Raw genomic sequence first — 17,333 nt, forward strand, 5'->3', positions numbered from 1 at the left:
AATGTACTTAAAGTATCAAGAGTAAAAGTACTCTTAATGCAGAATGGACCCACTCAGATTGCTTTATACATTCCATATATATTGTTGGATTATTATTTTTTATGCATTAATGTTTGCAGCATTTTTATGGTTGTCAGAGTAGGGTTAATTTAACTACTTAATATAATGATATGAGGGGGAGAAAAGTGCATAATTCATTTAAATTCATTATGTTTTTTAATGTTAAATCTCAATCTGAAAAGTAACTAAAGCTGTCAGCTAAATGTAGAGGAGTAAAAAGTACAATATTTACCTCAAACTGTAGTGCAGCAGAAGTATAGTATTAGAAGTAAAATATTTTATATTACATAAAATGGAAATACTTAACTACCTCAAAAATGTACTTAAGTACAGTACTTGAGTAAATGTACTTAGTTACAATCCACCACTGGTAAAAACAAAGTGGACAGCAAGCAAATGAACAAGTGATATTTATCATAAAAAAACTAGATACAAAAACACATAAATGCAAATAAATAGGTAGAAGCAATGTAGACAATAAAACAAGACGATAAAAAAGGAAAAGACATTTGAACCCCAATCTCCCCATCAGATGTGTAATTTCCCTCTATAGTGATTGTCACCTCACTATTTCACACAGTTAAATTTGAATCCAAACATTAAACTAACTCTTTAATTAAACTGAAGGGGCAGTTACCTGGACTTTTCCTTTGACAAAGGTGGTAATGTCATTCTCATTCTCGAAGATGGACAGAGTCTGCAGCAGGTTGTGTTCCAGCCACTCCCAGTGCTCCGTGATCTCTTTACGGGAGGTTCCTGCAGAGGAGCGAGGAGGCAGAGTCAAAGCAGGCAGCCTCATGAGGAGCATGACGAGGTAATGTTTCAGAAAATGACAGGCATTATAGTCGTACTGCTGAATATGTGAATTTCTGGGGGAAATTAACATGAAAAATGGGAGATATTGAGGCATTTTTTTCTTCTATTAATTCTTCTTTTAGAACCGAAAAAAAAATCAACATAAACTACAACAGCGTAGGCTAGATGCATATACATACTCACATAGGCACCATTAAACAGATGTACATAAACGTATAAACATTTACACACATACAGTCTATAAAGCCCTATATATACATGCATCTGCCCCGTCTAAGTAATAAGATAGAAATAAGATTAACCAACTTAATATTCAATATACATTTCCTTATATAATTTTGGTTCGGAAAAAAAGGGAGTAGGCTGAAGTATAAAATACTTATCTAGGCCTCTCCCCTGATACGCAACACTTCAAAATAAGAAATTGTATCTCTATATATGGCCACTTAATGTCAAATAAATATGTATTATTATTTATTTACTTATTTTCTTATTAGTCAACTATAGTATATCAAACAACTTAGATTTGAGAATTTCTATTACTCCCGCAAAGAAAACTAACGAACAAACAAACAACAACAAAGGCAGTATTCCTGATTCCTAATCATTGAGGAAAAAGTAAAATGAAATGCATGTTTTGCATGCATGTCCAAACAACAACATTCATTTAGTTACTGTTATCAGTGATCAGTGAGGTCAGAACTGACTGTTTAGGCTGCAGGAGAAAATGATCGCAGAAATGGCTGCCTCTGTGACCATTATCCCTCAGCACTGCTGCAAACAGCTCTTCAGTGAGTGCACATTCACTGAATTAGCCATGTCTGCCAGACTGCTCCACTCTCCTCTATCTCTGGGCGGAGGATTTAAAGATTGGGAGGGGTGGAGAAGGAGGAGAGGTGGGGAGCAATTTGCCATTTCAAAGCCAGACTCGTCTTCTGTACAGGCCTCCATTTCAGATAGATAGAGAGCACAAATGGTACTCATTTAATATACACATTTAGTAGTAGTGTATTTGAAAGTACAGATAAAGAAAGCAGGTTGATTCTTACATCATAGTCTTATTAAGAATCAATCTGATTGGTTTCTGTGCATTCCCAAAGTGTGTGGGTTGCATTGTATTGCCTCTCTCTGCCCACATATATGCACATAAATCACAATGAAAATGACTGTTTCAAGCTTCTTGAATGTGATTATTCGCTCAGTTTCTTTGTGGTTCTTTGGCTTTTCTGGTGGTAAACTAACACCTTAAAGGTTTTGGACTGTTGGTTGTAGAAAACAAGCAGTTTGAGAATGGCAACTTGGACAGGAAACAGCCATTTTTCACCAATCGTACATTTACAGACTGGATGATTTATTGATTCATCTAGAAAATTCAAGCAGTAAATTTCTGGTCTGAAAAGTGAAACCAATGCAGAAATGTCTTAAAAATGCATTCTTTCTAATGACCAGAAGGGGGCGACTCCACTGGTTGCAAAAAGAAGAAGAAATTTGACCCTACTTATAATTTGATTTATCACCTCAGTAAAAATTTTCTTAATGAGTTCATGGTCTAAATGGACTATTCAAGTCTTCCTCAATACAGCATGATGTTCTTTCTATAAATTATGGTCCCATTTTGAGTAAAATACACAACAAAGCAGGCTATGCTATCGGTAGGGGCTACCTTGTGATTGACAGGTGTTTTCATCTGAGAACTTAAGTCTCTTTCACGGAGTGTTTTCTCTTCATTAAAGTTGATTGGAACATTTTGGTAATCTAAAAATGTCTTGTAAGCATGCACTTGGATTAAAAGACTCTTGAGTTGGCTGCTACGTCACAAGGTCCACTTTTTCAATTTTGTGTTGAAAGTATCAAAGATTTAAGATGACATATAGCTGAGATGATTTCATATTCAATGACACAATGGCGATTTCTAAACAGTCTGAAGTGTGGCTGCTACTTTGCATGATTTACTGCTACAGACTGTCTCTCACTGGAGATAACAAGCAAAGCTTTGCATACAAATAATATGCAGATGACACTATTGTGAGACAGCAGCAGATGACATGGAATCATAATACAAAACCCTCAAGTGATTAGCAGAAAATACACAAGTCATATTGGAGCATTGATTCCTGCAGCTGATCCTGTAATCCTGCCCTTTAAAACCACCGGGGCATGATGTAATGCTTGGCATTCGGCAGCTAACATGGGAAAAGGCAGGATGTGGGAACATTATGGGTGTTGTGACGGCTGAGGGTAAAAACACAGAGGGCTGGACACTGGAATAAAAAATACCTGTATCACTAAAAATGTGCAGATAAAAGCATCTGAAGAGGTGCAAAACACAACAAACTGAAGCCTCAAAGAAGACTTGATGGTACATAAAGTATGCATTTACTCACAGAGAGCTAAAGAGCTAAAGTGCACATACCATGAGCAATGATCCAGTAAACTAAAGAATCAGGGGTCTGGTACAGAATCCTATATGGGGCCATTCGAGCACTTGAGTCCAAGACGACATCCAGGGTCCCAACCAGCAAACCTGCAAGATAAAAAAAACACTGTTAATAAAGGCCCGGAGGAACAAGTACTTAACATAAAACACTTCAGATTTTCCAGCTAAATAAAGAACTTATTGTGGTGCTCCAAAAACAATAGAAACCTCACACTCTAGAATTAACCCATGATGCAAGTTATAGCTATAAATAAATGTGTTCAGCTGTGAAACAAAAAAACCCTAACAGACATGTAACAACCATAAACAACCATGTGAGATGCATATCAAATAAACATTAACACTTTCAGATCAGTTGGTTATGCTTGAGCAAAGGGGAATCCCGGGGAGTCTTGTGGTTTTAAATGGAGCATATAAACATCCTGTGGTTTGAATGTCTATGCCCTGCATTAAATGCATTTGTTCACTTGGTAGAATGATGATCTGCATATCTTTGACTCGGATATGATGTTGTTACTTTGGGCCAGGTGGTAAATGAAGGCAGATAACCAGACAAATGCTCTGGAACTAAATTAGAGGCTTAGAAGGTTATAAAAAGGTCAAATTCATCAGAGAAAAGGATGAACGGGCTAATGAAACAGAAAAAACAAGAGTCTTGATGCATCTTAAGGTTTAACAGATGTGTTTCTCAGTGCAGAAAATTGGCGCCAGCAAGGAAAACATAAGGTGTGTCTGAAATCCATGCCACATAATAACTGAAGCAGATGAGATTGAAGTGTTTAGTTTAACTTGCACAGCAGCTGGACTCCCACAAGAATACAAGATCACACATAAATAAATCGTTTAGTTTTTATGCACCAAATCTCTGGAACAAACTCCCAGAGAACTTGAGGTCTGCTGCAACTCTCAGCTTTTTTAAATCAAGTCTGAAGACTTTTCTGTTTCCATTTTAACCTGTAATTTTTATTCATTCGCTCTTAAATGTTTTATTCATTCACTTTTTTTTTTTTTTTTAATTCGCTTTTAAATGTCTTCTAATGTGTTTTATGTATTTTAATCTTGCCCCTGTAAAGCACTTTGAATGTCCCTGTGTCCGAATTGTGCTATATAAATAAACTTGCCTTGCCTTGCCTTGCCATAAATGAATTGTGTCAGGCTCAAAGTAAAGCATCTGAACCAGGGTTTCAGACCATCGTCCTGTAAGAAGCTGCAAGCAGCTCGATGAATGTGGTTTAGGTGTGTTTGATGACACAAAAACAACAATGGTGGCTCCTAAACAGCTGCCACTAAAGCATCAGTTATATCTTTATAAAAATAGAAAAGAATGGCACTGAAGGCTTTTCAGTATGGAAATGATATTGTATTCTTTTTCTGACTGCCGTTTTGGTTTTGGTCTGTTTAGTTGAAATTAGTCTGTAATAGACAGATTGTTCATCCAATCACCTGCCAAGTAGTTTTTTAGTACCCAGTCAGTTTCCAATGTCGGCTTCTCAGAGGGTTGGATCAGGTTAGTGGATCATGTGTTAATACTGGAAAGGAGACCAAATGAAGTATACAACGAATATAAACAAAGCAGGTTTATGAGGAAGGATATTGACTCAACATACTGAACAAGTAAACTTTAGAACAGCAGACTTGATGGAAAACAAAAAACATTTATTAATAACTTTCTGACATTTATATTCACGGATGATTTAATGGTTTTTTCTGCTGGCATATTATGAGACGAGACACCTTTGGCCCTTTACTAATGAGTTTATTAATGACTGCAGCCAAAAAAAGAGTTTCACAGCCTTGAAACCCAAAAACCTGTTAACAATAGCTGATAACTGATCTGAGAGCTACTGAAAAAACTCTGAGTTTCTAATTACAAAGTGGAACAGAAAAACAAAAGCAGCAGTCGGTTGTCGAGGTGAAACAACTTGCTGATTAACAGATAAGTCAATGAACAGGAAAGTAATTGCTAACTATTTTATTCATCAAATAATCTATTTTGCCATTTTTCTTAAGCAAAAGCCAAACAAAGCTGGTTTCATGTTTCCGAAATGTGAGAATTATATTATTTTGTCATACGTGATAATGACTTATTGATTTATTGGTTAATTGAGTAAATAACGAGCAGATTACACAATAATGATGTTAGTTGCAGCCTGAATCTGTAGCTGTGAAGATTCTCCCTGGCGCAGAGTCGGTATACGTTCAACTGCCATGAGAGACGAGTTATTTTTGTTCAGCAGCTCATCAGGGCAAACACAGAATGAGTCACACACAGAGAGGATGAGGGGGAGGAAGGGGGAAGACAAGCGAGCAAAGCTGAAATGTTTTCTTATTTTCACATGAAAACAAGTTTTGAGGACAGACAGAAATAATAAAAGAAGTGCAGCTGCTGGAATAAACTCACTGACCCTCCATCATTTAAAGACCTCGGACTACAGCGACAATCCTCAGCTCTAATTGTCTCACATTCATCTATTCTTCCTCCACATTACATCATTATTAGTCCTCATCAGTCCCTCTCCACAAAGCAATTTAACGAACCTGGTCTCACAGGAATCCGTGAAATAGCCACGGATTCGCATAACTCAAAATCCGTGTAATAGCCACGGAATCACTCAAATTTCCGTGAAACTGACACGGATTTCGCTACAATGCAAGTTAATGACAGTCATATCCTGTTGATATTTTTTCCTATTGGTTTGTTCCAAGTCACATGACTTTTAAGGTCCCGGCTGTCAGAACAAAAAACATGGCGGACAGTTCTCTCATTTTTAGTGAAAAAATCAATATTTTGACTTAGTTTCTGCATAAAAATATCCTGGGTATACCCATACTGCCTTGCGCGCTCAAATTTAATTTCGAACCTCCATCCAGTCTGGAAACCAGGAAGGATTCTTAGCCCTGTTTTAGGGATCCAATCACAGAGCGGGGAGGGACGGCAAGACGATGACGCGTACTACTCGGCACTTGGAAGCTTGTAGTTTTCCGGATCCAACATGGCTGCTGCAGACACGAAACTCTCTTTAGCTGTAGATGGTGTTTTAAATAGTTTAGATCGAAAGTTGAAAGGCGAAAGGTCTCTCGCCGGCTCCGCTGAGATCACCGGCGTTATGGTAGCGGGGCTATTAGCGTCGCTAGCGGCTATTAGCGCCGCTAGTGGCTAATAGCTAATAGCCGCTAGCAGCTAATAGCCCCGCTACCGCGGACAGCGGAGCCGCCGAGAGGCCCGCAGCAGCTTGTTTATTGCCCATAAAATCAGTGGATGTGTGTGGCTGAATGACATGAGGGGGAATAAAGCGTGAAAATAAATCTTGCAGAAAGCGAGAACTGGAGAAGCAAAGCAGCAAACAACACTCTCTCACAGACACACACACAACAAACATCCATTTCTGTTGCTCTACATACGTCATCTGGTATAACTGATCTGATTGGCTAAGAGCTACCTACAGACGCTTTGATAGACATTCTAAGCGTCCAATAAACGGCTCCAGAGGATCGTAAACCACACCTCCTCTACGGAGAAATCCATTGCTCGTTGCCAGACTAGACCTCATTTGAGAGTAGTCTGGTGTTAGCCAGGCTAGCATAAAAATGGATTTTGATCACATTTCTAGCGAGAAATATATGTTTTATTTTCTAAATCTTCCCTCAGTGAATGTATATAATCACTTTGTATGTTGGAATAGCCACGGGATATGACTGTCATTAACTTGCATTGTAGCAAAATCCGTGTCAGTTTCACGGAAATTTGAGTGATTCCGTGGCTATTCCACGGATTTTGAGTTAAGCAAATCCGTGGCTATTTCACAGATTCCTGTGAGATCATGTTGAATTTAACCCTGTATCAGGCAAAGAACCATATTTGGTAACTATCTATAACAGGTCAAGCTTTCCTTTATTGTCATTGTATTCAAAAAAGTATACAACTAAATGTACGTGTGCTTCTCATATATGAGGTGCTTTAAAAAAAGACATTCAGACATTACGCATATGTAATAAGTAGTCTAAAAAGATAATAAATAGTTTAAAGGTAAAAGATAAAGTGGTGATGGATGCAAATTATGTGTTATTGTCTATTTAGGGTTGCTGTGGGAAAGAGACTGTAATAAATAAAATAATTATAATGACTCACTTGACCTTGATTTGCAATATAAAAATGAAACATTTTGCAAAAAGTCTTGTAATATCCTCCAAAAACACTTCAGGGTTGATGTTTTCAATTTCCAGGAGTGCCCTATAAAGGGTTAATGATGAGCTGGTGGACTGTGACGTCTCTAAAACTCACATACACATAGATGGTGACTGTCATGAGAACTACAATGTACACAAATCAAATATTAACTTGTGTTTGTAACCACTCAACCGTTTCCACGGGGCTGAAGGAGTCAATCAACTGAAGTAGAGTCTTAATCACACTGGAACTAATGAGATAATCCAGCCTGACACTTTGGTTTAGTCCCTGCGTGAGAAACAAACAACCCTCATGAGCGTGAAGACAACTTCCTCTTTGACAGAAGAAAATCACAAGGTTTGAAATAGTCATAACCAAAGAGTTGATCTCAGAGAAAGCTTTTATAGGGGATGTATTATACTCATTTTCAGGTATATGCAACTATTTTGGACTTCTACTCAATGTTTTCAAGCTGTAATGTTCAAAAAATTCTTATTCTTGTACTGCCCATGGCTGTTGAACCTCTAATCGTAGCTCCTGCTTCTTCAAGCTCCCTCCAAAATAAGCCAAGTCTGATCTGATTTATTTTCGAGTCTTCCACTTATGTGGAAGGGCCATCTCTGTACCGTCCAACATTTAAGCCATGACTATAAAAAAGTAAAGCAGTACTTTCTGCTGCGAAAAATCACCCAAATCAACACAATCCCGGGATTATTAAAGTACTTCTGATTCTGATTTTTCAGATGTTCCAGCAGGAATGTGATCGGAAATTCTGGAGAAATAGACATCAGAAACCATGATTACAGATTTCCCTGACGTGAGCACATGTAGAAGTAATATACATATTGCAGTAAAATGCCTTAACAGCAGATGACTGTATGTAGAAATCCTGCACAAACTGACGTTAGTTCAAGCCGAGACTAGAAAAATATGTTGGAAATGGAGCCTTCAGAATCGGCAGGAAACTACATTTTGTGCTCAGAGGGATTACCTTTAAATAAAAACTTTGGCCACATGTAATATGAACATTCAAGACTGTAACATTATATATATATATATATATATATATATATATATATATATATATATATATATACACACATATATATACATATATATAACAGAAAATGAGAAAAGCATAATAATTGGCCTTCAATCCATTACCAGTTTGCTTTTTCTCTTAATTAACTTTTAAGCATTATTACAGAAGTGATATAGCGATGTGAGCATATACTGCTCAGTCTTGGAGTTTTCTGGTAAAAAAAAATTAATGAAAAGAAGCACATTTTTTTTTAAACTGGGCCTTTTTTAGGTGGCTAAAATTTGCTTTGCTGCTGCTATCCCTTTAAATATCTTGAGGTTGTTGTTTTTTGAAGCAATTCTGGATATAAGAGACTTTTGCATCCATGCAAAGTACTTCGTTTTATTTTTAATAAACTGGATATAAATAAAACCATATAATTCCATCTGGTTATCTTATACATAAAAAGTCCAGGGGTCAAGACCTCCTCAAGGGGTCACATGATACACAGGGCTGAGAAACAAAAATTAAAAAAATCTGATTCACACAATGATGTGTTTTTAGGGATTTTTCTCCCAATTTTAGCCCTTTGCTTGTGAAAAACCGAAGAGTTTTATCTCATCTTGACTAAAATAATGAATTCATAATTCATTCTTTAACTACTCACTTCTCTTGATGAGGTGTCACAAGTAGCTATTGCTTCATTTTATGGGGTCACAAGAAACAAAATGTCTCTATTATATATCAATATCAATACATAGAATTAGAAGTTTATATCATAGAGCATCTTTATCTACATGAGCCACTCCTGAGTCAGCCTGGTCCTCAGCAGCAGAGATTTTACTCTTATCATAGTTTCTGCTGTGAGAGTGGAGTGCTTGTGGTTAAAAATTCATGAAAAGCAGTTAATTTGCACTTTGGTTGTACAGCATGTAACTACAGGTTCAGCCTCCGACGTGTGAGTTGAGGTTTAACGCAGGAAACTTGGGGGTTACGCACAAGAAAGGAGACCACCGAAGGTGTGAGAACAAACAGGAAACAAAGCAGAACAGAAAACAGCGGTTTCCTAGCCAGTGTGGATTAAACATGTTGTTTATTGACAACCGGCACCATCACATGCCTCTGCAGCAGGAACGCGTCACACCAGAGTCCATGTGACTGCTTGTTCCAACTCACACTACAGCCTTTACAGAGGTATTTTCCTTCCACACACTAGAATGAGTGGGTGCACAAACACAGCTGTAATGGTTAAATGTTCCCTCTATTATTACTCTGAGGGTAGAAAACAAACCCTCAAGTGCTGAACAACTGTATCGTCTATATAACAACTATAACATCATGTGATGCTTTGTGCCTCTCTTCTAGGAAACAAGGACACAATCAGAGCGGCCTACTGTCAGAGCGAAACGAGTCACCTCCTCTGAACCATCAGTGTTTGTCACTCACTGACAGATCAGGTGACTCAAACACCAACGTAAGAAAAAAAAAAAACCCACTTATTTCCCTTTGTTTTTATCCTCTTTTTGCTAAGACAGCTTGAAGACGGAGGGTTTCTGGTGTGTGGGATGTTTGCATTGAGCACACAAAGGAAAAACAGTCTCCCTCAGACTCTAAATCAATACCGCTTCACCCGAAACCTGAGACGAGCCAAATGCATCATCAAATGCAAGTCTGGTAACGCTTTACAATAACCGTCTAAGTGATGTTTATAGATGGTTTATAAACCAATTATTAACCATTTACAAAATTCTATACATATTTAACTTTTAAATGTTTTCAAACAATTTCTTAAAAAGGTATAAGAATCATTTTGAAATCATTTACATAAAGTAAAGAAAAGTTTCTGCTGGATTTAATAACACAAAACAAAACAAAACACGAACGTCATTATGACACAGAAAGCGGCACACACAGTTATTGTTTTATTGGGATTATCTTATTTTCATAATTCTTGGAAACCAAAAATTTTTATTGGAAAAATAAAATAAAATAATAATTCTAGTCCAGCCCTCTTCACAGGTTGTGAAACCATTTCTGCACTTTTTCACATTAAACACAAGTCATAAAGTTCAAAGTAACTGTGTGACCTATAAAGAACGTGTCAGTGGACCTTCTGTCTATCTGACGTGCCACACTTCCAGGGAAACTTCCAGTAATTAGCAGCTGGTTTGTGAAATATCGTGTTGTACAATGACACAAATGATTGTGTAATTTCATGCTGAAGTGTCACGTTGCTTAACAAGTGACACGATGACCTGATTCTGAGGTTATTTACAGTCTGAAGAATAAAAAGGTTTTGTTCTGTCTTTTTCCTTGTTGTTTCCTCTCTGAACATACTGAGTAATAACGATCACGGCCACATATAGACAACAAAGGACGCTCGGCTGTGAGACGTCCTTTCAGATGTCCCTCCAGCTCTCCCACAAAACGTAGTGCATGCAAACTTGGTTATTAGATAAGACTGTAAGTGACTGTTCAGGCTAGTAGCTTATCAGGTTTAATGTGTCATGCAAATGACATTAAGCACAAACTGATCAGGTACAGTCCATACATCAGACCTACTTGCAGCTTTGTTAAGTGAAATTATATCTCGTGTCTCTGTGTCTTATGCAAGTTCCCTGTGGAGTTTTCTTGTAGACAAACTCAGTTAGAGTATGTTCAAGTCTGTGTGTGTTTCCTGGTCTAAGACATGCCTTAGAAAGAAGTTTTGAATACATTTCCTTCCTCATAAAAAAAGTGTCTGCCAGATTGGAATTGGGCCTGAGCTTCATTTTTGGCTCTAGAGAAACCTTTTAATCAAATCAAATCAACTTTATTTATAGAGCCCTTTAAGACAGCGTTAGCTGATACAAAGTGCTGTACATGGCAGGACAGACCAACAATAAAAACAGAACAAGCAAAAACAACTAAATAGATAGAGTAATTGTTTGAGCTGGAATGAAAATAGACCTTGTTTATTTGGATTGTGCACTGAATTTTCACCACTCTGCAAATGTACCCATGATAGCTACTTTCTCAAACGCAAAACTTTGTTAAATAATATTTAACATTATAAATTATACAAACAATGTCAAATCATAACTGAGTAAATCAAGATTTAATATGAATAATAATTATAGCTAAATAAGCATCAATACTGTTCAGTTTCAGGCAATTGTTTAAGAATAAAAAATGAATAGCTAACACCATTTCTAAACCATGCCAAGCAACATTTTCTGCATTATATATTGTGTAAAAAAAAGTTTTCATTACAGCACATATCTGACAGCATATACACCGTTACTGATGCTGAGGCCAATATCGGCCGATAATATCTGTCAACAGAGAGAGACTCCACAATCCCAAACCGCATCTTTAATAATAATTTAACACTCATAAGTTCAACATCCTCACTGCAAAAAAGAAAAGTTTCAACTCTGAATTTCTCTGGCACGATTGTAACGCTGCTATGAAATGTCAGCTAATGTTGTGACCACAATTTTGAGTTAGCATTGATACGCTAATGGCTACTCTTGTAGCTGTAACAAGCAGCGCCGCTAGCATCAGTTAGCCGCTAGCTTTCGCCAATGACCGAATTTCACAACAAAGAAATAAGAGTTAGCAGAACTATTGTCCCTTGTTTTGAACTCCAACTTAAAGATATAAGTAATAACAACTCACAAACTTGTTTTTGAGCAGACAACTGGCTTCCTTTGTTGTGCTAACTTACATCATTGCCCTAAATATCAATAATTTATATTTCCGAAGTTTTACCAAATTAAATCACTGTTATAGGCCAAAAAATATTGAGCTTCTCCAAGATGAATCCTTTACAATGTTTATTCACAAAAATTGTAGTTAACATAACACACTGATCACATCCAGTGCCCATTTCTCCATGTTCACAACCTAAAAGGACGCTTTGCCTTAACAGAGTTCATTATGTCTCTGTGGAAACTGCATAAATTCTGCAACTGATGGACTGATGTCCCCACTCTGATAAATCACGTCTGATAATCACAGAGCAGCGGTTTGGTGGAACAAAGTACCAGCAAGACAAACACACATTTGCCTTTTATCACTAGACCTCACCAGCCCTCTGCCTGCTCCATCAGGCCTCGAGCCCGCTTAAACCCAACATGCTGCATGATTTGTGCTGGCCGGGTCTGTGAAATACTTCGTCCTGCTGCAGCTGATTGCTTCCCTCCTCTCCCTGGAAGAAGTACTTGTGGGCAGTGCCAGTGTCACTTGGCGCCAAGTGCCAACTGGCACACAGAACAAGTCAGCAAGCTCAGCATTTACATAACAATGACATCATCCCCCAGCACCACTTAGCAGACTTAGAAAACAGCAAGAACTCACCAGAGACGGAGAAAAGGAGGCCAAGGGGTTAGGCCATGTGTGTTATTAATAGCGAAGAGGGTCAAATCACAAATATTGGACTCTAAATTCGAAGCGTTCATTTGCAAAAAACGGACGTCTCTGATTTTATATTTAGAATACTTCAAACTTCACCAAAGTTTCCCCTCGCTCTCTTTACGTCATTCAGTTCTTCTGTACAACATTATTCTGGTTCATAAAGGTATCCTCTGGTCTCCACAGATTTTTTTCATTACTGTCATAATCCCCATTTATTATATTCTTGTATTTGTTGTCTGCCATAAATGGTAGAAAGTCTGACACAAACTGCTGATCTGCGATGAAATACAGTGAGTGGCACAGTTATGTTTATGTGTAGGAATATGGAAAAAGTAGTGCAAAAGTAAAATATTCTAAAAAATATTCTAAATACGGCATGCACTTAAACTGAAATAGATTTTTTTAGCTGGGCCTTCTTTAAGGTGGCTGCTATCCCTTTAATTATCTCATGGATTATTTGGCCACCATTGCTTTAAAGTAATACTGGATATAAGAGACTTTTGCATCAAGGTGAAGTACCTTATTTTGTATTTAAATAACTAGAATGAACTACAACAATAGAATTCCATCTTGGTATCTGATTGATAAAAAGTTCAGTGTCTCATTATGGGGGTCAAGACCTCCTCCAAGGGTCACATGTTACACACAGGGGTGAGAAACAATTTTAAAAAAGTATGTGTTTTTAGGATTTTTTTCTTAATCTTTGCTCTTTTCTTGTGAAATAATTAAAGAGTTTTGCATCATATTGACTCAGAAATTAAAGAAATTAAATATCTAACTGCTCACTACTCTTGGTGAGGGGTCACAAGTAGCTATTGCTTCATATTATGGGGTCACACGGTAAGAGAAATGTTGGGAACTACGATACTATGTCTCTATTATAAATCAATATCAATACATAGTATTAGAAGTTTTACAAGTATTAGATTATCAGTTACAAGTTATTATCAGTTACAAGTATTAGAAGATTGTGTTGTAGTTTTTCTTTCTCTTCTGCACATTTATTCCTCACTTAATTTGCACTATATATATATATATATATATATATATATATATATATATATATATATATATATATATAATATATAATATATAATATAGTATATTGTTAAATGTCTTTTTCTTAGATTGTTATTTTTTTATCTTTATCTTAAATTTTGTGTGAAATTTGTGTGGTCGGCTGTAACAAAGAAATTTCCCCGCTGTGGGATTAATAAAGTCAATCTAATCTAATCTAAGATAATATGATAGAGAGTCTTTATCTACATGGCTCACTCCTGAGTCAGACTGGTCCTCTGTAGCAGAGATTTCACTCTCATCAGTTTCTGGTGTGAGAGCTCAATGAGCTGTGACACTGACTGACAGAGTGAGAATTTCTCAGCAGGAAACTGAAACTGAGCTGATCAGCACGGATCAGTCAGTGAGAGAGGCGTCGTTCACACTTCAGTGTTCAATCAAAAACAAAAAAGTTGGTATAAGTTGTGATATTTCATGACATTCCTTTCAAACAAAAGCCAGAAGGCTCACCTGTTGCAATTGGTTTGCGATATTTTAATACATTTTACATGTGTTATGTAACCATGCAATATCACAGACAGGATGAGGGCCTTTAAGTTGATCTTGCTTCAAATGTAGCCATGCAGCAAGTTTCATTATAAACTGATGTTGAACTTATATGAAATGTTTGTTCAAAGGAATTAGCACACGGCATACATGGGGCTAGAGCTGCAGCAATAAGCTGATTAATCAATCATTCGATTGACGTAAAAAAAATAATCTATTGATCGTTTAAGTCATTTTTCATGCAAAAAATGGCCCAAAAAAATGCTGTTTTAAGGTTCTGTCATGTGGAGATGTCCTTCTTTTCTCTGTTTTATAATATATTAAACTGAATATTTTTTGGGTTTGGATTGACAAAATTAGATATTTACAACTTATAACTTTGGAATTTGAGAAACCAGAATTACCTTTTTGACTATTTTCTGACCATATGCCTTCTCATATTTCATCATGGTAAAGAATAGTTAAAGGTAAAGAGGGAGGTAAAGAGTAATGGGGGGTTTATAGGGGCCAAGCAGTTATTTTTTGCACCAAGTTATTCTCCTTTTGGTTGCATCAGATATATCATGGCCCAAACAGTCTCTTCTATGAAGCTCTTCACATGCCAAAACATGCATAATTGTCTCATTTAATTCGTCAGAGATGTGACAGTGCATGTCTTCAGTAAAACTTGGGGAAGTGCCACACTTTGCACAAAACTGTAACCAGCTGAATTCAGGCCAAAGAATGAACCACATTTCAAAATTCAGAGTGAAAACAAGACAGCAGGCTGTTTAACTGTGAACCTCAGTCATTTCCATAACCTGTCCCTCCTCCTCTTCCTCCTTCTCTTCTTCCTCACGCTCCTGCTGCTGCTTGACCCATTTTGGATAGAATAAGCAAGCGAGAGGAGGAGTAGTGAGAGAAGGAAGAAGGGGAATGATTCAGCATGAATAAGCAAACAGACCACATAGATTCACTGTTGTTGAGACTCCAGCTGCACATGAACGGCCACTACTATTGTTTGCATCGCTGTAAAATCTAATTTCCAGGAATAGCCTGCCACTTTTACAAGGCAGTAAACCATCAAATTACCCAATTCTGGACTAAGATCAGTGAGTAGATGTGCTGGACTTTGTCCCTTGATGCCTGCTTAGTGGTCAAAGGGTTGTTATCCTTCATTAAAACAGTGTGAATAAATCAATTTAGAAAACAAACAGTTTATTTTGCATTTAACTGATCAAATGCAGGTGAAAGGCCACCTGTGACAGCTGATAGGTCATGTGATCCTCCTCACATTATCGTGTCCACGCGTTTCCTCGACACACTCCACCTGACACCTTGTTCTGTCACTAAATCACCATTTCATCATCAGTTAAACACCTGAATATAAAGAAAACGTTTTCCTTTTTGTTGTGCTATTGACCCATGGCAGTACAGTAATGAGACTTACCCGCCAGACCTCCGCCTCCATCCCCGTGGCCCTTCCGTTTCTGGAGGATGAAATATGGATTTGCTCTCTCGGTGATCCATAATGCGCCCGCTAGTAACACATCTTCGGGACTGACCCACATAATTCTGATGTTTTTTAAGGGAACATTGAACACAGAGAGCTGCAGACAGCGACCATCAAACTAGTCAGATTTCAGTTTGTGATTGTGTCCAACTGGGAGTATTAAATAATTAAGATGTAGGCCTTATATTCTCCTCCTCGACCCTTTAAAATGATCGTCTACTATTGGATGTCCGAGCCAAAGTAAGACGCGCCTGTAAAGTGTTGCTATAATTAAACCCGTCAGGGACGAATCGGCTCGGATCGGCCCACGATATGGAAGTCCAACACCTAATTTCGTGCACACAATCCGTCTCTTGCAGCACCAGCCTCCTGTGTGCACCACGGGCTCTTAAATAAATTAATTTCTTCGGGGTCTGGTGGTCAGCCTGGCTCGGTTTTGCTGCCGCACCGCGCAGTGCTGCTGCTGGATCAGTCTTTGTTGTCCATGCTCCAGCAGGAGGCAGGTGCGATCCCGTCAGTCAGCTGCCGATGTTTGCGTTGCTGTTTTCGCAGAGAAAACCGCCTCACAGACGGTCGAAATCAACAGTTAACAGCTTGCTTCGTCTCCCAGCTGCGATGTCCGTCCGTGTACTGAAGCAGAAACGCGACACTTGAGCAGTAAAGCGAACAGAGACGCAGCAGTCCTCCTCCTCTTCTTCTCCTCCTCTCTCTGCGCTGCCGCACGCAAAATAAAGCGAGCGCGTCACCGACTGGCCACTGCGCGACGTCAGCGTGCAGGAGGTGGAGGCACGTGGACAAATAATGAATGAATTAACGAGTTAAAACATTAACAGGTTATCCGCTGTTTTTCATTTAAACATTCACCTACAATTTTATGTTAGTTTAGGCTGCGAACTCCCAGAACATAATCAATGTGTTCTTTTCACACACTTGAGTGGATTGTTTACTTATTGATGAGCAGTAAACAAAGATCCGACCACTCCTTCCATAGTGTCACTCACTCACCTTATGTTGTTGTGGGGAACACTGCGTTGGAAACTATAGAAATGCAAATCATGACACAAAACATTTCCTCTTTTTTTATTCCAGTAAGTCTTGTGAATAACAGCAGCAGGGTGGCTGACTTGCTAACCTGGGCCCCCTTTGAACTCCTCCCACATAGTCTACAGTCACAGAAACTAACAACAATGTATATTTCGTCCTGGTTAGTTTGAGGAAATTTAACACAAACTTTCCTAAACTGCACTGGCAGGTCTCGGAGTGTATGTTCTGTGCAGCTAAATACAAAACTTTGTTTGAAATTGTAGTTGACGTCCTAAAGTTTAAAAAGTAACATAATATAGGGCCTTAAGGTTTAGTAAAAATACTGGAGCCACTT

General features: G+C 37.9%; 1 protein-coding gene across 1 annotated transcript in view; it reads right to left on the reverse strand.

Moving 5' to 3' along the window:
- tbc1d9 (TBC1 domain family, member 9 (with GRAM domain)) overlaps positions 1-16,660 on the reverse strand; it is a 43,463-nt gene extending 26,803 nt beyond the window's left edge. Inside the window, exons 1-3 of the mRNA XM_059341927.1 lie at positions 15,893-16,660; positions 3,290-3,400; positions 698-816 (exon numbers count right to left, since the gene is read on the reverse strand). Coding sequence (XP_059197910.1) covers positions 698-816; positions 3,290-3,400; positions 15,893-16,013 — 351 coding nt within the window. The 5' untranslated portion in view covers positions 16,014-16,660. The remainder of the gene's footprint in view (positions 1-697; positions 817-3,289; positions 3,401-15,892) is intronic.
- Between the last annotated feature and the right edge of the window lie 673 nt (positions 16,661-17,333).

The sequence above is a fragment of the Centropristis striata genome, chromosome 1 (assembly GCF_030273125.1).
Source record: "Centropristis striata isolate RG_2023a ecotype Rhode Island chromosome 1, C.striata_1.0, whole genome shotgun sequence".
Classification (NCBI taxonomy): Eukaryota; Metazoa; Chordata; class Actinopteri; order Perciformes; family Serranidae; genus Centropristis; species Centropristis striata.